This window comes from Vanrija pseudolonga, chromosome 2 (genome assembly GCF_020906515.1).
Source record: "Vanrija pseudolonga chromosome 2, complete sequence".
Classification (NCBI taxonomy): Eukaryota; Fungi; Basidiomycota; class Tremellomycetes; order Trichosporonales; family Trichosporonaceae; genus Vanrija; species Vanrija pseudolonga.
In genome coordinates this window covers 2,493,270-2,516,525 of record NC_085850.1, presented here as the reverse complement: position 1 = coordinate 2,516,525, position 23,256 = coordinate 2,493,270, and the positions used below count along the sequence as shown (strand labels likewise).

At 61.5% G+C, this 23,256-nt stretch overlaps 6 protein-coding genes across 6 annotated transcripts; 3 read left to right on the top strand and 3 right to left on the bottom strand.

Moving 5' to 3' along the window:
* Positions 1 to 217: 217 nt before the first annotated feature.
* Positions 218 to 2,368, top strand: LPD1 (Dihydrolipoyl dehydrogenase, mitochondrial). Its single transcript, XM_062769243.1, has 8 exons — positions 218 to 295; positions 359 to 532; positions 619 to 692; positions 740 to 1,787; positions 1,865 to 1,907; positions 1,955 to 2,027; positions 2,160 to 2,184; positions 2,243 to 2,368. Exons 1-8 carry the CDS (start codon positions 275 to 277, stop codon positions 2,279 to 2,281), a joined length of 1,497 nt encoding a protein of 498 aa, XP_062625227.1. The 5' UTR covers positions 218 to 274; the 3' UTR covers positions 2,282 to 2,368.
* Positions 2,369 to 3,273: 905 nt separating this feature from the next.
* Positions 3,274 to 6,908, bottom strand: LOC62_02G002728 (uncharacterized protein; the record flags this gene model as incomplete). The annotated part of the gene is made up of 14 exons (XM_062769242.1): positions 3,274 to 3,324; positions 3,365 to 3,486; positions 3,529 to 3,723; positions 3,762 to 3,995; positions 4,029 to 4,193; positions 4,231 to 4,345; positions 4,392 to 4,519; positions 4,559 to 4,723; positions 4,762 to 4,977; positions 5,020 to 5,495; positions 5,533 to 6,239; positions 6,287 to 6,705; positions 6,766 to 6,848; positions 6,886 to 6,908. 14 exons carry the CDS (start codon positions 6,906 to 6,908, stop codon positions 3,274 to 3,276), a joined length of 3,099 nt encoding a protein of 1,032 aa, XP_062625226.1.
* Positions 6,909 to 9,921: 3,013 nt separating this feature from the next.
* BSC6_0 (Bypass of stop codon protein 6) lies at positions 9,922 to 11,450 on the top strand (the record flags this gene model as incomplete). Its single annotated transcript, XM_062769241.1, has 3 exons — positions 9,922 to 10,106; positions 10,156 to 10,918; positions 10,968 to 11,450. The coding sequence occupies 3 exons, from the start codon at positions 9,922 to 9,924 to the stop codon at positions 11,448 to 11,450; spliced, it is 1,431 nt and encodes a 476-aa protein (XP_062625225.1).
* Positions 11,451 to 11,914: 464 nt separating this feature from the next.
* Positions 11,915 to 14,400, bottom strand: CPR (NADPH--cytochrome P450 reductase). The gene is made up of 2 exons (XM_062769240.1): positions 14,174 to 14,400; positions 11,915 to 14,123 (listed from the first exon to the last, which is right to left on the bottom strand). Exons 1-2 carry the CDS (start codon positions 14,375 to 14,377, stop codon positions 12,048 to 12,050), a joined length of 2,280 nt encoding a protein of 759 aa, XP_062625224.1. The 5' UTR covers positions 14,378 to 14,400; the 3' UTR covers positions 11,915 to 12,047.
* Positions 14,401 to 17,869: 3,469 nt separating this feature from the next.
* On the top strand, positions 17,870 to 19,481 carry mmgB (putative 3-hydroxybutyryl-CoA dehydrogenase). Its single transcript, XM_062769239.1, has 5 exons — positions 17,870 to 18,154; positions 18,334 to 18,568; positions 18,680 to 18,879; positions 18,921 to 19,006; positions 19,058 to 19,481. The coding sequence occupies exons 1-5, from the start codon at positions 18,093 to 18,095 to the stop codon at positions 19,378 to 19,380; spliced, it is 906 nt and encodes a 301-aa protein (XP_062625223.1). The 5' UTR covers positions 17,870 to 18,092; the 3' UTR covers positions 19,381 to 19,481.
* cid1 (Terminal uridylyltransferase cid1) lies at positions 19,469 to 23,038 on the bottom strand. Its single transcript, XM_062769238.1, has 9 exons — positions 22,739 to 23,038; positions 21,980 to 22,332; positions 21,840 to 21,940; positions 21,695 to 21,783; positions 21,547 to 21,634; positions 21,318 to 21,488; positions 21,076 to 21,277; positions 20,920 to 21,028; positions 19,469 to 20,872 (listed from the first exon to the last, which is right to left on the bottom strand). The coding sequence occupies exons 2-9, from the start codon at positions 22,087 to 22,089 to the stop codon at positions 19,604 to 19,606; spliced, it is 2,139 nt and encodes a 712-aa protein (XP_062625222.1). The 5' UTR covers positions 22,090 to 22,332; positions 22,739 to 23,038; the 3' UTR covers positions 19,469 to 19,603.
* Positions 23,039 to 23,256: the final 218 nt, after the last annotated feature.

The following is a 23,256-nucleotide window of genomic DNA, read 5'->3' as shown; positions in this document are numbered from 1 at the left end:
GCTATCTGTCATGGGTGCATACCGAGGCGGGGTGATGCTCGCCGCCGTGTCCTCGGTCATGCACTGCGGGCGCGTCATTGGCCCAGGTGCCACCTTTGGGGGTTCGGCGTTGGACGGGCCTTTTTGCGGCAGCGATGCGGCTACCGCCCCCGCCCACATGGCCTTTGGCCCGTCAAACGGAGGATCCGAGCCGATGGGCACACACTGCAGCAGATATATCCAACAACCACTGCTCACTTCTCGCTCATCCATACCTACACAAACCACTCTCATAATGCTTTCCAGGACACCCCTTGTGAGTGCAGCTCGTTGCAGTGCGGGATGCATCGTGGTATGGGCTCTGCTGACGCCCCCTCAGGCGGCTGGCCTCCTTCGCCCCCTCACCAACCCCGCGTCGTCGTACGCTGCGGCTCGTGGCCTCCTCCGCGTCCGTGGCCTCGCTACCGAGGCCAAGCCCTACGATGTCGTTGTCATCGGCGGTGGACCCGGTGGCTACGTCGCTGCCATCAAGGCCGCCCAGCTCGGCTTCAAGGTGAGTCACAGACGGCCTGGGCGGGGAGCCCCCAACGCTCCAGATCTCAGATTCTGTCTCGATCAACGTGCTGACATTGCAATCAGACCGCCTGCATTGACAAGCGCGGCCCTCCCGGCGGTACCTGCCTGAACGTTGGCTGCATACCATCAAAGGCCATGTATGTGGCGGACGAGTGTGGCACGTTCAGTTTGCTGACTACTGCAGGCTTAACAACTCGCACATCTACCACCAGACCCTCCACGACACCAAGGAGCGCGGTATCGACGTCGGCGATGTCAAGCTCAACCTCCCCCAGATGCTCGCTGCCAAGGAGAACTCGGTCACCACCCTCACCAGCGGTATCGAGACCTACCTCTTCAAGAAGTACGGTGTCGACTACCTCAAGGGTGCCGCCGCCTTTGAGACCGCCAACAAGATCAACGTCGCCCTCAACGAGGGTGGAGAGACCCAGCTTGACGCCAAGAACGTCATCATTGCTACCGGCTCCGAGGTCACCCCTTTCCCCGGTCTTGAGATTGACGAGGAGCGCATTGTTTCTTCCACTGGTGCCCTCTCGCTCAAGGAGGTCCCCAAGAAGCTGGTCGTTATCGGCGGTGGTGTTATTGGTCTCGAGCTCGGCTCGGTCTGGGCCCGTCTCGGTGCCGAGGTGACCGTTGTCGAGTTCCTCGGCGCCATTGGCGGTGCCGGCATGGACGCCGAGGTCGCCAAGACCTTCCAGCGCAGCCTCCAGAAGCAGGGCTTCAAGTTCAAGCTCAACACCAAGGTCATTGGTGGCGAGCGCCAGGGCGACTCTGTCAAGCTCAAGGTCGACTCGGCCAAGGGCGGCAAGGAGGAGGAGCTCGAGGCTGATGTCGTTCTTGTTGCTATCGGCCGTCGCCCGTACACCACTGGTCTTGGCCTTGACAAGATTGGCGTCGAGGTCGACGGCAAGGGCCGTATCGTCATCGACGACCAGTTCAACACCTCGGTCCCCGGTGTCAAGTGCATCGGTGACGCCACTTTCGGCCCCATGCTCGCCCACAAGGCCGAGGAGGAGGGTATCGCCGCCGCCGAGATCCTCAAGACTGGCCACGGCCACGTCGACTACGGAGCCATCCCCTCGGTCGTCTACACCCACCCCGAGGTCGCCTGGGTCGGCAAGAACGAGCAGGAGCTCAAGGCCGACGGCGTCAACTTCTCGGTCGGCAAGTACCCCTTCGCCGCCAACTCGCGTGCCAAGACCAACCAGGACCAGGAGGGCTTTGTCAAGTTCGTGAGTATCAGGTGGAGGTGGGGCGGGGTGGACCCGTAGTCGGACACTTTTGGTGGCACTTACTAACACCCACCCAGCTTACTGAGAAGGACACCAACACCATCCTCGGTGTTCACATCAGTACGTAGCGTGTTTGCCAGTGAAATACGGACGCTGACATTCCCCAGTTGGCCCCGGTGCCGGCGAGCTCATCGCTGAGGGCACCCTCGCCCTCTCGTACAAGGCCTCTGCTGAAGATGAGTCCTCCCAGCTGGTTTCTTGCGCTCTTGCTGACTTCCAATGAACATGTTTCCAGAGTGTGTCATGCTCATCCGTGCGTATCTGCGTTTTCTGGAGCCTTTGGAGCTCGTAGACGATTGCTGACGGTCGCAGGACGCTCTCCGAGGCGGTCAAGGAGGTGAGTTGGATGACCTCCCACGAAACAACCAGTTGGCCGACACTGACTTACGTAACAGGCTGCCCTCAGCACGTACGACAAGCCTATCAACTTCTAAGGCCTGGTGGTGGATATGGAGCGTGCAGCCACGCTCAGGAACGTATGAGGCAAATGAGTGCATGTGGATGCAACCGACGTAGCATGACTTACTCAAATTTTCGCTCGTGGTTGGACGACAGACGACGAGGATGGTCAAAAGTGGAAGCTGACTTGGTTGGGTCACGGCGCGGCGCCACAGTGGCAAGTTCAGAACCCACTGGGGTGGGGCGGGTCGTAGTGTGCGCTACGGTGGCGAGTTCTGAACCGATTAGGGTGGGACTGGCCAACATGCTCGCTACAGTGACAAGTTCTGAACTGATTAGGGCGGGACCGTCCGCCACGCTCGCTACATTGACAAGTTCTGAACTGATTAGGGTGGGCCAGGCCGCGGTGTGCACCAGGACGCTCCGTATGCACGCACCCTGCATGCCTCTCGGAGGCGGACAGCCGAACCTGGCAGCCTGGGTGGTGAGAATAGTCCGGGGTGGTTCACAAGAAATCGTGCCAGCGCGCCAGTGCTCGCGCCGCCGAGCTCGGGGATCAAGACTGAGCACGCGTAACTTCCTCGCATCCGCTCGGAAGGGCGCGCTCAGTCTTGATCCCCGAGCTCGGCGGCGCGAGAGGAAAGGCGAGAGAAAAGGGCGGCGCGGCTCCGCCGCGCCGCGTTGTCGCGCAAGCGCCGCCTCCGCTGCGGGGCAAGGCCGACCACGCGAGCATTCTCGCTCCGCTCGAAAGCTCGCGTCTTGTCGGTCTCGCCCTCAGCTCGGCGGCACGAGACAGAGGGGAGGACGCCTGGGCGAAAATCTTCGGGTCATGCCCGGCGCAGATGCCAGCCCCATGCCAAAGAACCCCAACCTGGGACACCAGACCCGAACGTAATACATATCACCGAGTGATCTACAGAGTCATGATCAATTATACGACCACATGACACAACAGGTTTGAATGGCGTTGTCGTTACATGTACAGTGTCCGTTGGCGTCCGGCCGATAAGCGTCTCGTCGATCCGCGCTACTGCTTGTGCGTGCCGGAGCCATACCACGTTGACTTGGGTTGCGCGCGCTGCTTGTCAGCGTGGTGTCTTTCAATAGATCTCACTCACCTCGTGTTTAGCCAACGCTTCCACCCAGGAGGCCTTGGACGCCGTGCCAGAGACACCCTTCTCCTTGCCCAGATTCTTCAATTCGGTGATGGTAAAGCCACGCAAGTGGTTCACATATGCGTCTGCAGGGTATCAGCACACTGCACATACCATGTAGACCATACCGTCAGAGGCCTCAATGGCCCTCGAAGGAATCTCAATGCCGACATCCGCGTTTGAGTCCACAAACGCCTTCACCAAGTCCGGCTTGGACAACTGCTTGGATCCGAGGTTCGTGGCAATGCCTTTGTCCTTTGCGATCGCATGTAGGTCGGACAGATTAAAGTTGGACATGAGAAGGTTGGCACGCTTGAGGAACTCTTCAAGGTCAGCTGTAGCCCACGAGGTAACAACTCACCGGGCGTGCCTTCTCCTTTGTACTTCTGGTCCCGGACGAAACGGAGCCCGCGACGGGTGGGATTGGTCTTGGGGCCGTCAAGGGACCCTCCGGCATCGAGGATCGCCCGCCGACGGAGAATCTCCTCGGCGAGGCCCTCCTTGTTGTTGTCGGAGCGGTACTTCAGCTCCTTGGCCATTTCCTTGAGCTCCTTCTTGGTATGCTCCTTGGCCATAGCCACCGCATCGGCGGACACTGGTGTCAGCAAAGTTGGCGAGTCAATCTCACCTTCGGACTCGGGCGGCACCTTGTGGTCGAGCCCGCGCTCGACCAGCGCCCTGGCAACCTCCAGCTTCTGGCTCATGCGCCGGCAAGATATGCCATTGAGCGTGGCGTGGCGTAGCAGATGCCCTTGGTGAAAGTCGAGTAGCTTGAGCACACGCCTGTCGCGGTCTTTACCATCAGAGCCTGGTTCACGGGAGGCACTCACCCTCGCTACCCATGGAGACGTCGGTCAAGGTTATGTAGCGGCGGGCTTTCATCGAGTAGTACTCGTGCGTCGTCGCACGACGCCTGAACTCGACCACGCCCCCCTTCTCCTTCATCTGGCGACACTGTCAGAGTTTGCACTTTTAAGCCCAAGACACCTACCTCTTTCTCTACCAGACGCATCGCCATTTCATCGCGATAACCCCACGGAATAACTCCATTTTCGCGGCAGAGCGCCTTGAGCTCGCTCCTGCTGAGCTTGCAGAGCTCGAGGTACCGCGGGTTAGACGCTTACTAAGTCAGCGTGGATGCCTCAGAATAAGACCTACCGGGGTTAACGAGGTGACTGTTGTCCTCTCGCGAGTGCTGGGCGAGGCGGAGGGCGAGGTCTTCCTTCACACTTGTAGTGAGCGTGCCGCGGTCGCGCAAAATGTCGCGCAGGCCGACAGTGGTATACTGCTCGGCCAGGATCCTTGCCGGGCCATCAGCGAGCTCTGTCATTGTTAGGGCACTTCACGAGGGTAGAGCTCACTTGGGTTGCCACGGACTGTGCGCTGCTCGGTGTGGTCTGTGACTCCAACCCAGTCATTGGTGCAGATGCCGTAGATGGCAGCCAGCTCGCCATCAGACAGGCCATTCCGAGCGTACTCCTGCGCACACGACTCAGTGAACTCGAACTGACCCAGCTGCACGGGCTGGATCAGCTTGTGCGCGGCGGCACGATTGAGAACACGCTGCGAGAGTACATCTGTAAATGTCAGCACCGGTCAATCGTCTGGGAGGTACTTACGTGCCGAATCGAAGATGGCGATCAAAGTGGCACTGCGCCATGATCGTACAACAGCATTCACGACCCATAGCTCGACGCGGACGTTCACCTGGTCCGGATTGAACTCGCTCAGCTTTGATGGCGACGGCGTATTGAATCCGAAGCAGAATGGCACGTGGTGAGACTGGTGGGCAATGAGTGTCGGGGTACAAGCACCGCTGGGCGGAGCGGAGAAGTCGATAGGCAGCCCTAAGAGGATGTCGCGGTCCCGGTACTTGCTCCAGTGGACCAGCCAGAGGAACAAGATCGCCTGGGGCGAGTTGTTGGGGTTGGGCTCGAACTGTTTATCGCATTCCGTCTCTGCGCGGTGAATGGCCCGCAAGCACAAGCGCCAAATGTCGGTTTGACGTGCATGAGGCCAGAAGGCAATGGGGAAGCCTTTGGTGTTCCGAGGGAAGCAGCCTGAGACGTCGGCAAACAGTTCCGGATTCGCCTGCCTTTAATGTCAGCAAAGTCGATGACTGGACAACTCACTCGTATTCCTTGACAAGCTGGAGGAATGCGCCACTCTCCTTGCGGAGCCGACGAATCTCCGCGTCCTCGCTCGGTATGCTACCAGCAATGACGTATCGGTTTAGTGCGTCGTCGATATGCGGAGGCTCTGGTGCCGAGGGGTTGAGGATCAGGAGCTTGGTCGCGCCTGGGCCAAACGCCTCCATCAGGCGGTTAGCGCGGACAATCGCCGTCTTCTTGTCAGCGTAGCCAACATTCGCCCGGTTGACATATGCTGTGTTGGTTTTTGTCGTCGCGTCGACAAGGGGAACGAGCCCGGTGACGGGCAAGCCTTGCTGGTGAAGACGAACAGCTGCCATAACAGCATCGACAGTCAGCTCGAAGCCTCCTCGCTTTGCGAGGTTGTACCAAGTTGGTACCATGTGGACGTTATCAGGGTGGTGGTAGGCCACCTCGGCCGGTTCACCGTCCGGCTCCAAGAAGAGCTGGTGCCGAAGATCGGGCGACGCGCGCATGGCATGTACACGGTCGCGCATGTTGTTAAAGCGCTGCTGCTCAAGCGACGAGACTTCGGCAGGGAAGGTCGTGATGTTGTCACTGTAGACAAGAGTAGGCGAGCCATTTTCCAACCACGCCAAGATCGAAGAGGTAAGCTCCTCTCGGTCCAGCGTGTGCCGCTGCTTGGGAATGACGCCAGTAAAGTCTGGGTTGGACGGCAACGCAAGGAGCTGGAAGCATTAGCACACATGTTCTCCCAGGCTACAAGTCGACTTACCTGGTCGAGGTCAATGGAAACGACAAACTCGCTACGCGCAGCGTCGCGCTTGCGAATGCCATCGGCGGTTATCGCCCAGCGGTCCGTTCGCTGCTGGCGGTACGACCAGCGATCGACGGTACAGTGGCGGCAAAGCGCGTGGTCCCACATGTCGGCGCAGGGGACGGTACGCTCGGCGAACTCGTCCTTGTCGATGTGAGCCGTTGTGACGAGGGCTGTGTGGCGCACACCAACGCAGTAGTGCGTAACGCATGTGCCGTGACACTCTTCTGAGGCAGCGGCTTGAGCCTTGCCGAGGAAGGCCCGGTACGCGGCGTCCTTGGCGTCTAGCTGTCGATCGAGGCTCTCATTGTGGATCGCCGAGACGAATTCACCAAAGGTATGACGACGCTCCGAGGACGTGAGGCCATCGAAGGCCGCTAGGAGGGCGGCGTGCCATTCATCTCGGGCATCTTGGCTTGCGAATGTGATTGACTGACCGTCAAATACAACACGCCACGACGCGTTGGTCGCGTCGGGGTCCTTGACAATGGCGCTGAGCGAGCTTGAGGAGGCCGACTTGCTGTCGTCGAGGCGGGCTTTAGTAGCTGCAGGCGCACCTGATGGCGCCTCCGTGGCCCATCGCTTGCGAGGTGCACCAGAAGAACTTGGGGCAGCTATGTGCGACATTGTCGACCAAAACACCTTGCCTTGGGAGCAGAGTTGTCGAGAGGAGGAAGGTGGCTACGGCCAATCGATCCTTCCTCAGAGGATGGAAGGCTGGTCTCGACCGTGCCCGCGTACCTACTGCCTACTGCCAGCGTTTGAGTGTGAGCCTAGAGTGCCCAAAATACTAGGCTTCCAACTTACAGGCTGCGAGTGCCCAGGGCAGGAGGGGCAAGAGAGAAGGTTGGTTGCTGGAAGGAGAGTGGGTGGTGGAGCGCTACAGTTCAACCCGATGCGGCTCGACGTGGTACTTCTGGATATGGTTTCTCTGCGTGAATACCAAGATCTACGTGTCCACGAGAGACGGTCAGAGATTAGGAGGGGATTGAAGGATGAAGAGGAGTGAAAGAGGAAGAGGAGTGAAAGAGGACGAGGAGGGTTGAGGATCAGCAAGTTGAGTGAGGCGAGTTGACGAGGCGAGTGGGGCGTCGAGCGGGATCAGTTTCTGTCGAGGAAGGTAGGTCGTGCTGTGAGCCGCGTGGCCAGCCATACCAGAAGAGACTGCTCGCTGCTCGACTGCTGGCCTGCTGGTGGGCTGGCGAGGCCCTTCCCTCCGCCCCTTCCTCTGGTCTTGCAACTAGCGCCGGCTCCAGGCGGCAGGCTGACAGAGGACCCCAACCTGACACCACCACGATGGATCAACGTCAGTCGCAGCCAACCAGCCCCACACTGTGAGCGGTTGTCCTCCGTTCAACTGACCGCCAGTGACTGGCTACCCTTCCTCGATCGCATACTGTACCCCTCGCGCTGAAACGTCTGAATCCACACCCATCCCTCTGCAGGCAGGGCATTGTCCACTCGACGAGGACCGAAGCGAACGTAATTACACAAGGCGACGCTTTCATCAGCATATGATTAATGAGCTTGCGTCTATGAGAAGCCAGCGCCATGCAAGTCGAGTTAGCTAGCCATAATTAGCGTGCCCTTGCGTCAACCTCGCAAGGTGACAGCCAGCGAAAGCGACACTGTCAACACCCACTCCACATGGGTCGGCCGAGATCGAATTTGAGATGTTGGGCGGGGCACTCACGCTGCTGGCCATTGCTCTGCCATGGAGCGACCTATGTCGTGATCGTCGTGTTCAACTGATCTGCAGAGTGGGGAGCTGCAAAGGGTGAACAGTGATGTTCAAGCAGCGATTCAGCAACCGCGTTGTGTATTCAACTGTTGTTGGATCCTAAATGTCGATTGCCTTAGCACACGTCATTGTTTCTGTTATGAGCTAATCCATCTTATCGCCCACATAAGCTGCCTCTGAACTTACCCGAACACGCCCCGCGGCTTCGCCGCGGGGCCCGTTCTGGTGCGCAGTGCGGCGGTTATGTGAGACGCGAAGTCGCTGCCTCTCGCGCCGCCGAGCGGGGGACAGGTGGCTGAGCAGTAGCGACCTTTCGAGCGGATGCGAGAATGGTCGCCTGCTCTGCCTGTCCAACGCGGGGGCGGCGCGAGGGTGGCGCTGGCGCTGGCGCATGGCGGGCTGGGGCCGGCGCGCAGCGCCGAAACGAACGTCCACCAAGCCGGACTATTCTCACCAGCCAGGATGACAGTTGGCTCATCATCGCCGAAATGTTCTCCCAAGCCACTCTTCCCAAGCGCCATGGCGTCAAGGACATTGGCCTTTAAACAGGGGACCAATTAAGTGATTAAATTAAATGCTTCCGTCTTTCTTGACCTTGCCCAGAATAAATGCTGGCATATCGCCTATTGAAAAATGGACATGTTTTGATCCGATGTTTGCGCGACATGCAATGCCCATTGTCATGCAGAATGACGCAGTGTAGCTACCATAAGGCAAAGGCAAGCAAAGGCAAGGCAAAGGCAAAGCAAAGGGAAAGCAAAGGCAAGCAAAGGCAAGGCGTGGAGGTGCGATCTGCTGCAATGGCTCAGCGCCACCGTTGATGCCATGGGCTTTGCCCCCACCCAGGTCAGCATTGGCCCTGGGCCGCCAAATATCTGGATCCCGTAAGAGGTCCACTTTGACGCGTCTCAAGCCGCCACCACCATCTCTATCCATATTTTGAGTTCTCGGGCGGTAGGGGTACTCCTGCTGCCTGGTACCTTCACCCCTCCTCTGCTAGTAGATACTGTCTGTACGACAATCTTCCTGTGACTCATGGTGACGGGGCTTCTGCCATGCCACCACCCGCCCCTTTACCTTCCTTTTGCTATTAGACCCCTACACGGACAGTTTCTCTGTGTCTCTTTAGACTGGAATGGCAGGTACTAACTGCGAAATCCGAGCGCATGGCTAAGCTGCAGCCCTGCTCGCACCACGGACTCTGCGTGGCCTCCATCATTTTGCGACATCGTTTAGGGGCACAACCACCTCACACCACCTCACTCCCACTCTTTATGACTCGCAACGACGACTGGCGGCATCACGCCCGCCGCCACTTGGTGCACTCGGTGCCCGCCGGCTCGGGGGCCCCTCGGACCGATGTGGTCCGCACAGAAGAAGCGTTGGCAAAAAACCTGCCGACGCCGAAGTTGCTCCGACCGACTTTGACTTGTTGACACGGCTCTGTAGCTGCACCACCAGACGGTGACTTCCCCGCCGCGGGCGCTTTTCGGCCTCGGCGCCCCCGCCGACAGTGGCCTCACGCGCGCCGCAAACCTCCCGCCGTAATGTAGCTCGCTCGCGACACGGCCCGCATCTCGACAACGTGGATGCGGGGCTTGGCTGGTTGATGCGTTGTCCATTGCTCGCTCGCTCGCTCGCACTCGACTCGCACTAGCGACTGACCGCTCGCCCGGCTTACGCGAGGTGTGTGGGAGGTGTGCGAGGTTGGAAAACGGCTGACGGACGAGCTGACCGCAGCCGACAGTCAACCTGCCGCTCGACAGGCTTGGACAAGTAAATATATCACTGCGGCGGTGGACGATCTCTCGGCGTTTAACCTCATCGCTACACCACCACCGCGGCCCTCACAATGGCAGAAAAGACCGAGAGCCCCGCCGCTGCTGCCCACCAGCCCAACGCGCTCGAGCGCCTCACGTCGCTCGTGACGGGCGAGGCAACGCCACCAGTCGCCGGCGAGTACCACACACACTATGTCTTGGCTCGGCTGCGCGAGGACAAGCCCGCGCCGGGCAGGTTCCACATGTGGGGAATGCTGTGAGTGGCGCCGCTGTGTCGGTGACCTCGAAGCTAACCCACTCCCCAGCTTCACCCTCTTCCTCGTCATGTTCCTTGCGGGCTGGAACGACGGCACGCAGGGCCCCCTCCTGCCCTCGCTGCAGGAGTACTACCACATCAACTACCTCGTCATCTCCATCATCTGGGTGTTCAACATGCTCGGCTTCCTGCTCGCGGGCATCACAAACGTCTTCCTGACCGACCGGCTGGGCTTCGGCATCGTCGCGCCACTGGGCTCCATGTGCCAGGTGCTCGGGTACATCTTCATGTGCTGGGGCCCGCCGTACCCGCTCTTCTGCTTTGCGTTCGTGTGTAACGGCTACGGGCTGGGCCTGCAGGACGCGCAGGTGAACAACCTGGTGTCGCGCCTGCCGAACGCGTCGAATCTGCTCTTCCTCATGCACGCGGTCTATGGGCTTGGCGCGACGGCGTCGCCGCTCGTCGCGACCCAGTTCGTCAAGCACTTCAGGAGCAAGGTGTACTACTACTACTTTGTGTCGCTCGGCCTCGGCCTCGCGACGGCGCTGATGCTGCTCGGCGTGTTCCAGCTGCGCACAGAGGACCAGGTGGCTGGACGGCGCGTCGAGGACCAGCCTGTGCCCGCCGTCGAGACCAAGAGCGAGGACGGCGGCGAAGCGGGTCCCGCCGAGCCTGCGTCACCGACGACCAAGACTGGCCCCACTTCGTCGGGCAGCAAGATGAAGCAGATCATGAAGATTGGTGCGACGCACTACATGGCGCTGTTCATCCTCCTCTACGTCGGTGTGGAGGTTGGCATTGGCGGCTGGGCAGTAAGTAATAGCAACCTTCCACCCGCGCCACAACTAACCCCCCCTCCAGACATCCTTCCTCATCGCGGAGCGCGGCGGCGGCGACAGCTCGGGCTACGTCTCGGCGGGGTACTTTGGCGGGCTGACGCTCGGCCGCGTCGTGCTGATCCCCGTGACCAACCTGATCGGCAAGCGGCTCTCGACGCACGTCTACACGGTCATCTGCATCGCGCTCATGGTCGTCGTCTGGACAGTCAAGAGCCTGATCGGGAACGCGGTCGCGTACGCTTTCGTCGGCCTGTTCCTCGGGCCAATGTACCCCATCGTCATGATTGTCATCCTCGACGTCATGCCGTTCGAGCTGCAGGCGGGCACGATCGGCTGGATCGCGAGCCTGGGCCAGGTTGGCTCCGCGTTCATGCCATTCGTCACTGGCGCCATTAGCCAGCACTATGGCGTGTGGATCATGCAGCCGCTCATGATCGCCATCATGGCCGTGTGGATGATCTGCTGGGCCCTCGTGCCCCGCAAGCGCGTCGAGTCGAAGCCATAGTAGTCGTAGAGAGAATAGAGGACACTGGGATGTATAGTATGGTTCGTGGCCATGAGTAGACATGACTGTAGCTACAAAGATGTGTGGATCTCGCCACGCATCGGTCAGCTTGCACCGGTCGACGTATACGCCGCTTGCACCAGTCAACGTACGCGCCGTCGCCAAGCTCGCCCCGATGTCGGTGTCCCCGAGACGAGCCCCAGACACAACGGAACATCCACCTCCAACCCCACCCCCACCCCCACCTGTGCCCAACCCGCCCCGCCGCGCGGCCGTGCTCTCCGCGCTTCCTATCGATTAAGCTTGAGTTTTGACGCGGGGTTTTGCCGTAATCGGAGGCGCCGTCAACAGTTTGTCCTGCAGGTCAGCAGACGACGACGACGACCACCACCCTGCACCTGGCTGGCCCCGGTTTACCCGCCACACCACGGAATCCTCGCCCGACGACCTCCCCGCCCAGGTCACTTCTCATTGCTCTCGCCATGCATCACTAGCATCTACAGTCCGGGCGTAGGTGTACAGTGCGCTGCTGCTCTCATTATCACGATCACGCCGATGCACCATCCTCCTTCTGATCTGGCCAACAATGCAACTCCGCTAGCTCCAGACATCCGTCATGAACCTGTTGCGCTCCTTGAGCAGCTTGAGCTCCTTTGCGCCCTGGATCTCGGCGGTGCCGCCCTTGGCCTCGCCGAGCATGCGCGACAGGCGGTCCTCGACGGCGCGAGCCATGTTCTTGGCGTCACCACAAATGTAAATGTACGCGCGCTTCTCGAGGATCAGAGGCGCGAGCTCGTCGCGCTTGTCCCAGATAAGGTCCTGGACGTAGATCTTGGAGCCGTCGGGCTTGCGGTTGGGTCCACGCGAGAAGGCAGTGATCATCTGGAACTTGCCGCCGAGCTCCTTGGCGTACTCTGGCCACTCCTCGGCGTACAGGTAGTCCTCGTCCTCGCGACGGCATCCGTAGAACAGGTAGATGGGGGCCCAGTCCTTGAGCGCCTCCTCGCCGCCCTTCTCCTTGGCCTTGCGCGCAAGCGCGACACGCTCCTGGACGAAACCGCGGAAGGGGGCGACACCAGTGCCGGGGCCAATCATGATGATGGGGACCTTGGGCGACGTGGGCAGACGGAAAGTCGAGCGGCGGATGTGGATAGGGACGCGGTAGATGTTGTCGTGGAGGTGGAAGTCGCGAGGGCCGGAAATCTTGTACGAGGGGAGGCCGTCGAGGCGGATCGAAGCCTCGTTGCCGGCAAGACCGCCAGTGTGGGCGTGGCCGTTGGTAAGAGCACCCTTGTTGGCACCGTTGGCATCGGAAGCGAGCTTGACGTTGAGGATAAAGTTGGTGCTCAGACCGTAGACCCAGCGGGGCTGGTCGGCGTGGTCCTTGCTGGGGCCCGACTCGTACTTGAGAACGACAGCGGTGACGTGAACCGAGCTGGGGTTGAGCTTGGACGACGACGAGATCGAGTAGTAACGGGGTTGGAGACGGGGGAGGGTGCCAATGATGCGGTCAAACGGAATGGGCCAGACGGTCGCGTTGGTGAAGGGCGGGGTGAGCGAGTCGCGGGCGGCCGACTGGAGGACCTCGGCAATCTTGAGCTTGGGGCCGTCAACGTACTCGTGGTACGCCTCACGGTCGGTACCCCAGGTAGTGAGCGTCTCCTTGGCCTGCTCGTTGGGCGCGTAGCGGGCGAGGAAGGCAATGGTCTGACGGGAAGCAAGCGAGGAAATGTCGAGGTAGTGGCGGAAGACGGACTCGTACGTGGCCGGGGTAGGGAAGGGGACCTTGGCGAGGGCGGGGTCGAGCGACTCGACAGCAATAGGCGTGTGACGCTTCTCCGAGAGACCGAGCACAGCGAGGGCGCGCTCGACCTCGGCGTCGGGGTTCGAGGGCCAGACACCAACATGGTCGCCGTGCATGTACGAGATTCCAGTGCCAGAAATGTCAAACTCGATGTGGACGCAGTTGCGCTCGCCAGAGACGGCAAAGAGCTCGCGCGAGGTTCCAACGGGGGCAGGGTAGGGGTTCTTGGCATCGTACGAGCCGGCAGGGGTAGTCGACTTGTTGGCCGACGCGACGAGGGCACGAGCAGACAGCTCACCGTGGAAGACCTTCTCGGGGGCGACCGTCTCAGCGACCTCGGTGACGACAAAGTCGGCAACATCGCCGGCGCCGCCCTCCTCGACCTCGAGGCGCTTGGAGAACTCCTCCCACATGCCGTCCTTCCACGAGAGGTAGTCCTCCTCGAGAGCCTTGTCGTCGTCACCCTCACCGCGCTCCCCGATGCGGTGGGCGCCGAGGGCGGCCAGGCGGCGGTCGAGCTGGCGGGCAGTCTCGTTGAAGTGCTCGTAGGTGCGGTTTCCGAGACCAAAGATGACATAGTTGAGGTTCTCGAGCGTGTTGCCACCCTGGCTGAACTCGACGTTCTCCTCGAGAATAAACTCGAACAGGGGCTGCGCGTTGTCGGTGGGGTCGCCCTCGCCGTACGTCGCGAGCACAAAGATGACGGCCTTGTCGCTGGGGATCTGGTCGAGCTTGTTAAAGTCGTACTCTTCGGGGTCGCACACAAGAGACGAGATGCCGAAACGCGACTTGGCCTCCTTGGCCAGCCTGATCGCGTACTCCTCAGCCGTGCCAGTCTGGGTGCCGTAGAAGACAGCGGCGCGCTTGCCCTGGTGGCCGAGTAAGCAATCTGCTAACAATGCACGCAGGCAGTACTTACGAGCTTCTCCATCTTGCCGACAAAGTCGCGCGGGTCGTCGTCGTCGTCAAAGCCGCCGGCGCCAGCGCCGCCCGCCTTGGCGCCCGACGCACCGGCGACCGACTGGCGGGGCTTGCCGCCGATGAAGGGGAGCGACTCGCGGAACCACCATAGGAGTGGGAGGAGGATGGCGACGGCCACGATGAGCAGGTCTACTGATGCCATGGTGGCTAGGTGGGGGGTGGGGGGGTTGGGGCCGAGTTGAGCGATGAGCCAAAAAGTCAAGCACGGGGGGAAGGGGAGGGGGAAGTTGTGTGTACAGGGGCCAAAAAGATATATGACACGATGGTGTGGCCAGGTTGTCGTGTCGCTGGCTGGTCGGCCGGGTGTAGCAAAAGAAGTGGTGCCAGTGGTGCCAGTCGTAGCGTGCACGATGATGCAGGCGAGAGACCCTGCAGGGCAGTGAGTGAGGATTGGGAGCAAGTCTTTTGGCCGGACACGGCGAGCGCGAGGCGGCCTTGTACGCGCGTGGGTGCAGCAACCCCGAGTCCGGTGGCCCGGTGGGAGCGAGAACCTCACTCACCCCACTGGCCCACTGCACGCCCACCCTCCACTCACTTCCTATCGCGTACACTTCCACGGCCGGGTTAATTTGCTCCCGTCGAGGCACCCCTACCTCAACTCTCGGCCATCCAATCCACTCCCCCACGCCCCCTCAGTCAACGCGCGCCGAGATTATCTCGCAACTCCGGCTGCAAGATTTCCACGGTTTACCCGGACACTGTCACTCCGAACAACTCGACAACAAGGATGCACAACACACGTCGTCGCTTATACCCCACACCTTGCCCCAGTGGGCCCTCTTACGGCCCCGGTACAAGCCGCCGGCGTCGACGGACGGCCGGACGGACGTGATGGACATGTAAAAGTCCCGTGCATATACCCGGATCAATGGTGGTGACTATCTCGTTTAGACATTGTTGGCCGGGTGGTCAATCAATGACGCTATGGACGGCGCGGGAGCATGGACTCCCTGCGACAGCGAAGCCGAGGAACTGGCGTTAACCCCGCCAAGTAGCGCGCGACGCCTAGCGACGCGACCCTCGAAAATACGACGGAGGCCAGCCGGGCTATAAAGACGTTAACAACCGCTGACGTTGGTGCCACAACCTCTTACTCACCTCTCAGAGTGGTACCGTGGGCGAATCACTGGAATGCGACTGTGGACATCCACGTAGCGGTCCGTCTCGTCCTGCCACGTCAGCGTTTGTTTACGTCGGCACTAATCCTCAACACATACCACAATCTCCTTGCCAATGAGCTCCTGCAAGTCGTCAGCTCGGTATAGTGACCGCAACCGGGCGCCGGCTCCGACTGCACTCACCTCGACAACGTCCTCCAAGGTGACGACACCGACAGCACCCTCCTGGCGGCCGGGCTTGGTGGATACGAGCAGCAGGTGGCTGCGGCCCGTCTGGAAGCTGAGCTCAGTGTCAGCGTCGTTTCAGTTACCGGTTGGCAGCCCTATGGCCGAATAGCGCACTAGTTCATGGCTGAAAGCAGGTTAGCCTATTTCCACCACCCATGTAAGACATACCTTCTACAAGCGACAGATCCGGCGGACACTGAGGCAGCACGAGGCTGACGAGAGCGGATACCGGCTTGGCCTCGCTGATGTCGTAGTCGACAAGGTTGCGGAGGAGCATGACGCCACTGAGGGGGTGTGTGAGCGGCAAGCGACAAGTGGCGCGAACGGTGATCCGACGGTAGCCGAGATTAGGCTTTTGGCGGCCACTTACAGGAAAGAGCCGGGGACTTTGGCATCGTACACGGGGATACGAGTGTGTCCCTTGCGGAGGACCTCGGCGAGGAGCTCAGCATCGACAATACGGTCCGACGGCAGCTGGTACACGTCGGCCATGGGTGTCTGGGTGTGAGCTGGTCCTAGTACAAAAGCACAACTCACCATCACTGTGCCGACCGTCTTGCCCGAGAACTCGAGCACGCTGCCGAGGAGGTGGAGCTCGTCGTCGGCGAGCTTGTCCTCCACACCGAGGGCGACGAAAGCCTTGAGCTCGGCCTTGCGGTACGTCACGCCGTCGTCGTGCGCGCCGAACATGTAGTCGAGGAACTGGCCGTCAGCTAAGCCCATTACATGGCGCACTCACCATGGCCATGGGCTTGGCGATGGGGTACATTAAGATGACGAGGCCGCGGACGAGGGGCGCAAACGACGCGCCGATGGCGAGGCCATACTTTGTGCAGATTGCTGGGGTGTGAGCGCGGCAAGGACATGTTACACACCTTGTGGGATGACTCTGGCGCGAGTGGTTAGAAGGTGTTTAGCATGCAGCAGCGTCCGACTCACTCTCCGAATACGAGCTGTGCGGGTTAGCAAGAGTCATGCGCGCGTTGCACCCACCTCAAGACCAGTCGCGCCGAGAATAGCGATCCACCCGCCACCGATCTGACGTCAGCAGGGCGCGTTGCAAGGTGGGCACACACGATCGAGTCAAGGAAGACAGGCAGGGACGTGTTGACGAGCGTGTTGCCTGGGTCGGGTCAGCTGCGTCTCTAGTTGTCGCACGCACCAAGTAGAAGAACGACGAGGATGAGGTGACGCCCCGAACCGACGAGGAGCTTGAGGACCTTGGGCGCCTGCTCCTGCTCGGCGTCGGTGCCGGCCTGGCTCAGCACCTGGAGGTTGATCTGTGCGTGGTTAGCTGGGCCTGCACGCCGCACTCACGGTGTCAAGGCCCATAAGGCCGAGAGTCAGGCCGGAGAAGATGCCGCCGAGGATGACGAGCACGATGGTCGCGCCGATGAAGAGCGGGAACGACGGGTGGTCGGGCTCAATGTGCACATGTTTGGTCTTGTTGCCTGTGTTTCGGCGTAAGCAGGTGTCGGCGGCGCCGAGAATGTCGCGGACATGGCACAGGCCGAGCCGCAGCCGAAGCCGCAGCCGCAGCCGCCAGTGTGCAGTCGCCGGATCTACGGCCCTACAGTCCACTCGCACTCACCCTTGAGCGCCGTGTCCACGAGCGTCGCGCACAGGCCCGGCAGGTGCGCGAGCGGGACAGTGATGGTGTCGTTCATGGATGATGGCGTGGGCCGTGCGCCGGCTGCGTTGTGCGTTGTTGTTGTTGTTTGTCGCCCGCTGCGTAAGACAATGAGGTCGAGGAAGAGTCAGAAATGTGCGTTGTCGTCGTTGTCGCCGTCGCTCGCCGCTCGTGCTAATTGCGTGACCCGAGGCAGACGGGCGCGGTATGTGGCTTGGTGGTGCGTATGGTACTGTGTCAGAAATTAAATTTGGCCAAGCTCAAGCCAGGCAGCCAGCCAACGCCCCCGCCAGCCCAGCGCCAGTCTCGTCATCTCGGCGTCCTCGAGCAGTAGTATCTCCGCCACCGGCTCGCACTGCACGTCGCCCTCGCTGTCGCCCTCTTCCTCATTCACTCACAAACGTGCACTTGAACCACAGTGTTATTATTGGCCTACTGCGCGCGCACACGATCGGGGCGTGCCGATAATCTGTCCGTAAGGCACGGAATGTGGTGAGTACGTAATGTTGCGTGGATACCACATGGTGCACGTGGCACCACCCCTCCACCCCTCCACCCCGCCGAGTTCCGCGGCTCCGCCTCTGTCATGCTCGTCACATTCGCCAACGAGCACCGTGAGTGCGATGGCGAGCAGGTAGCCGAGGTCGAGGAGGCGAGGGACGCGGCGGGGCGTGCGTGCGTTCCCCAGCCAGCGTCCCAGGCAGTGCACACTCAACCGCACCACTGCACCACTGCCACCACCACCACACCACTCGGCTAAGTTCCCGAGAGGGGCGGTAGGTCCGGCCGCTGCTAGCCGGTGCACACCACAAAGTCAACCAAGCCGCGTCGACTCGCATCATGTTTCTGCATCACTACCACCACTCACACACACTCACACCATGGCCGGAGTTATCAAGCGTGCTGCTGTTGTCGGCGCCGGGCAGATGGGCCTGGGCATTGCGTGAGTTGACGCGCACGCGCACGAGCTGCGGAGTAGCGAGTGGGCGGGCGTGGCAGACTGGGGTTGGGGCTCCCTCCCCTCCCCAGTCCAACCCCCACCCTCGTCGGTCATGCCACTTGCACAGCTGCGATCTTGCTCGCTCACGCGCTACGCGCGTTCACTCGCTGACACTGGCACAGCTACGTGACCGCCCTGCACGCCAAGATCCCCCTGACGCTGCACGACCCCTCGCCCCAGGTCCTCTCAAAGGCCGTGACGCACCTCGAGTCGCTGCTCGCGCGCGACGTCGCCAAGCGCGGCCTGCCCCAGGCCGAGGCGGACGCGGCGCGTGAGCGCGTGACGGCCGTCAAGGGCGACGGCACGGGCGAGGGCGGCGGCGATCTGGTTGCGCAGGACACGGATATCGTCATTGAGGTGGGTTGACCGAGGCGCGGAGCGCCGAGGCGGGTGGCATCGCGGGCGACAAACGTCGGGCTCCGCCCACCCGCCCGCCCAGAACGCTCGCAAGCTCGCGCTGACGACCAGGCCATCCCCGAAATCACGTCCCTCAAGACGGGCCTGGTCCGCCGCCTGGCCGAGCGCCTCCCCCCGCCCGCGATTCTCGGGACGAACACGTCGTCCATCAGCCTGACCAAGCTGGCGGGCAGCGCGACGCTGGCGGGTGATGGCGGCGCGAGTGCTGCGCGTGTCGTCGGCATCCACTTCTTCAACCCCGTTCCGCAGATGTGAGCCGAGAAAAGGGGGAAAGAGCGCTGACACGCCGCAGGAAGCTCGTCGAGCTCATCCCTGCCCTGCAAACGTCCGACGAGACGCTCGCGCGTGCCCGCGCGTTTGGCGAGGCGTGCAACAAGAGTGAGTGGGACAGAGGTGCAGCGCGGCACACTCGCTGACGCTCATGTGCAGCTGTGACCCAGTCGGCCGACTCGCCCGGCTTCATCGCCAACGCCATCCTCATGCCCATGCTCAACGAGGCCGTCATGCTCCTCGAGAAGGGCGTCGCGACAAAGGAGGACATTGACACGACGTTCCGCCTCGGCATGGGCCACCCCATGGGCCCGCTCGCGCTCGCCGACCTCATCGGCCTCGACACGTGCCTGTCCATCCAGAAGGTGCTGCACAACGAGACGGGCGACACAAAGTACCGCCCCGCCACGCTCCTCCAGCGCATGGTCGACGCCGGGTGGTATGGTAAGAAGTCGGGCAAGGGCTTCTACGACTACAAGTAGGGCCGGGAGGTCGCAGTCTAGTATATGCACAAATATCAGCAGTAGCTTGCAAGAGGAACCCGGCGCCACCTCGCTCGCTCACGCCGCGCCGACAAGACACCATGCATGTCACTACATGTCACTATGCTATGCTCATGTGATGGAGGTTAGCGGGCCAGGCAGCCACCAGGCCACCCGGCAATGATTGTTTCTGATCTTCCTTGTATCATGCAGTGTAGTGGCCTCATCGCGAGCCCTCCTTCTTTGCGGTATCCCGCTTGGCGTCACCACCTGCTGGGTCCACGCCGAGGGCGCCAAAGCCCTGTGTGAGACTCTCCACACCCTTGTCCAATTCTCCTGGCAAGCCAGGTACCTGCGGAGACGGTGACAAGAGCGCGCTGGGGCTGATGTACGGTGCGCTGCCCGAGCCAGTCTCGGCCATTGAGGGATGCAGAGACGACGGCAGCACAGGCGGGGAGAAGGGAGCAAACGTTGGCAGGGGCGACGCCGGGTCGTCGGCTAGCGTGTGCGATTGCGCGAGCTGAGATGGGGGATGCGACAGGTCACGCGTGTTGGAGACGTTGCGGCGACCACCGCGCGCCTCGTTGCTCGAGCCGGGAGCACCAAACGTCGACGGTCCGGCAGGAGTCGCGCTGCTGCTGCCAGCGGGCCGAGTTCCAGGAGCACCAAAGCCACCGGGCGAGTCGTACGCCCATCCACGTCCAATCTCGAGCTGCGCGTACAAACGCGACGGCGAGAGAGGCGCAGAGACAGTACCCGCGGCGTTAGGGTTGTCGTAGTTGGACGCCTGGCGGCGATCACGGGGACGAGCAGGGTACTGCGACGGGTCCATGGCACGCGTGACGGGCTCACGCCCTCTTCCGCCGTACTCGGCGAACGGCGAGTCGGCCACGCCGCCGAGACCAAGCCCGGATGGGTTGCCGAGGTTGGGACCCTGGGCAGCGAGCCACATGTCCTGGGCGACGTTTCTTTCCGAGACACCAGCCGCAGCGGCAGCAGAGGAAGCAGCGCCAGCGCTGACCTCGTTTGTTCTGCCACGGCGCTGGTTGGCCTCGGGGGCCATGGGACTTGGGCCCGGGCCGTTGGTGGACGGGCCGTAGCGGTCACCGCCGCCACCGCCGGCTCCGCCACCACCAGAGTGGTACCGGTCGTGAGGCTGCTGCGACTGGCTGCGCCATCCAGGACCATTGGTGGCGGCACTGGCGTTGCCGAATCCACCGCGACCGACAGAGAGCGTCCGAGGAGCGGGCGAGGCCGAGCGAGGGGCACGGAGGAGCTCATCGTCGCGCTCGCGACACAACTCGGCGAGGGCGAGGACGGCGCGTTCGGGGCGCTGGGTGAGGATGCGAGTGGCGCGCATAAACTCGCCGCGGATGGTGTAGAGGCCGTCCTTGGTGACGGTGCGAGCGACGTTGTACGTGATCTCAAAGGGGTCCTCGATACACAGCCTGTTGCGGTCACGGGCCATCTCGTTGAGGCCGCCGACGTCGATCTGTGGGGTCAGAGTTGTCGACGGGGGTTATCGTCACTGCAACTCACGTCGTTGGTCCAGCCCTTGCTCTCCTTGGTGAGCGGGCCAGCGCGGAGCGACAGAACCATGGTGTTGAACTGGAAGTCATGCGAGAAGTAGCGGAAGAAGTCGATGAGGCTGGGACATCAGTGGTGATTTCTCGAGTTCGCTCTGACACCACTTACAGCTCGCCGACGCTCTCAAAGTTGATCGAGGACCACTCCTGGCGGAGCATCTCGACGTCGTCAAAGAAGTAGACGTTGCGGCCTTCGAGCATCATCTCCTCCTCGGTGATGGGTCTGACGGGGGCAATGCGCTGGAGGTTGGGCAGCACTGGGGGCTGCTTGACGTGAACGAGGAAGAAGAGGACCATGAGGGTAATGCCGTCTGCGGGGAGTCAACACTTATCTGCCACTGCTCCACTCACAAGATGAAAGGGTACCACGGTAGGGCGAGTTGATGCGGCGGCGCTTGGCCCACACCTTGAGGAAGAGGACGAGGGTGCGGACACGCGCAGGGTCGATAGTGGCATAGGTCAAGAGCAGTCGCGTGTTCTCAATGGCGAGGCGGTTCTCAATACCAATGTCACATGCGATGCCTGAACGTTAGCGCGGGTTGTCGGACGGGTAACTCTTGTCACACTCGTCGCTACTCACCGAAAGGAAGACCGGGAGACGCGGCGAGGTTGAGCTTGATGATCGGGATGCGCGCCTTTGGCAGCGGCTTGACGTCAAAGTTGGTCTCCTGCGCGCGTGTGTCAGTATCCCTCCCTTCCCCTTCCCCGATGACCGGTCGGTCACTTACCCGCTCCAGTAGGTCGCCAATCATTGCGACAAAGGTCGACGGGTCGAGGGCAGCTTCTGGGTCGTCGATAAGGACCACGAGGTCCATGTCTGGGATCATCGTCAGCCTCGAGGCGGCAGCGTGGGGCCGGGGCCGGTTCGCTCACCCGAGTTGCGGAGACCAAACGAGTTGCAGCTGCTGCCAAAGCTCAGCAAGCGAGCGCTAGGCTCAATCGTCTTGATGAGCTTTTCGATGAGCGTACGGACTCTGCGGTGTCAGCTAAAGAAGCAGGAAAATCAGCCTCACTCCTCCTTGATGGTAAGCTCCTCGGACGTCGGGAGAAGCGGGAGGACAAAGGAGAAGAGCGACGTCGAGAGGTCGCTCAGGAAGCGGCGGTGGAGGACGCCGGGGTGCATGGTGGACAGGACGTCCGGCGACAGGTTGTGCGAGTGGTGCGGGGTGTAGTGGTGATGGTGGTGGGGGGAGAGGCCTGCGATGTTGGCCGTGTGGCTGTGGGCGTGTCGCGGGAGCGAGAGGGACTGCGAGGAGCTGCTGTTGTTGATGCTGCTGCTGCCTGTTGGCCTTATCGTCGTTGGCGTTGTCGGCGTTGTCGGTGTCGTCGTCGGCGGCAGCGGGTAGACGGCGGGCGGCAGCTGGAGCTGGAGCGGGGCAAAGTAGGTGAGCGTCATGTCAGCATACGTTTCCCGTGCGGTGCGGGGATAGACGTGGAGAGGAAGGACAAAAGGAAGGCGAAGGGCGCGAGGTATCGGCGCCGAGACGAGCGAGGACGGTTCGAGACAATCTCGCGCGCGCAAGGCGAGCAGGGTAGGTAGGCGTAGGTAGGTAGCAGTCGTAGCGCAGGTAGTGCAGTCTGCCCAGCCTGTCCAGCCCAGCGCAATAGCCCGCGCGCGCCGCGCCCAGTCTCTCGCCTCTTTATTTTCGTCCGCGAGATTGGCACCACCTCGATCCTCAGCAGTCGACTGGAGCCGAGTCACCCATCTCACTCGCCACTAGGCGAGGCCGCAGTCCATCTCCAGCCCGTCCTCCCCAGCGGCGCACACTCACAGGTCGTTCACTCGGCTTCGGCCTCGGTGTCGGCGATAGAGGGAGGGCTCGAGCTCAGAGAGAGGCAGGCGAGCAAAAGTAAAAGTCGGGCTTGAGCTCGGGGCGCTCCTGGACGTGCGGGAGAGGGGGGGAAGGGGGGGCGTGGCGGACAATAAATGGGATGGCAGCGCAGTGGGTCGCGGCCGATGCAATGCTGTTGATTCCTTGCAGTGTGTGGCGAGATGCGAACCACACAGTGACTGGGGTATGCTATGCTATGCTGCGATGCGAGCGAGTGGTCCTCTTCGGCGCGTCTAGTGGTGTGGTTGTAGTCGGCGTCGGTGCACTCCGTGTCGTCGTCGACCAGATGCAGCAGCCACGGCGCCGTGGTGGTGGTGGTCAGACTTTTGGCGCGGTTGGCGTTTGATGGTCGCTACCGTGGGAGAGTGGTACACGGGAGCAATCCCGAAGAGTTTGGCTGGTGGTTATTGGGCCGCATGCTCCGCCAAACCATAAAAAATGCTGAGAGGGCTGCGCTG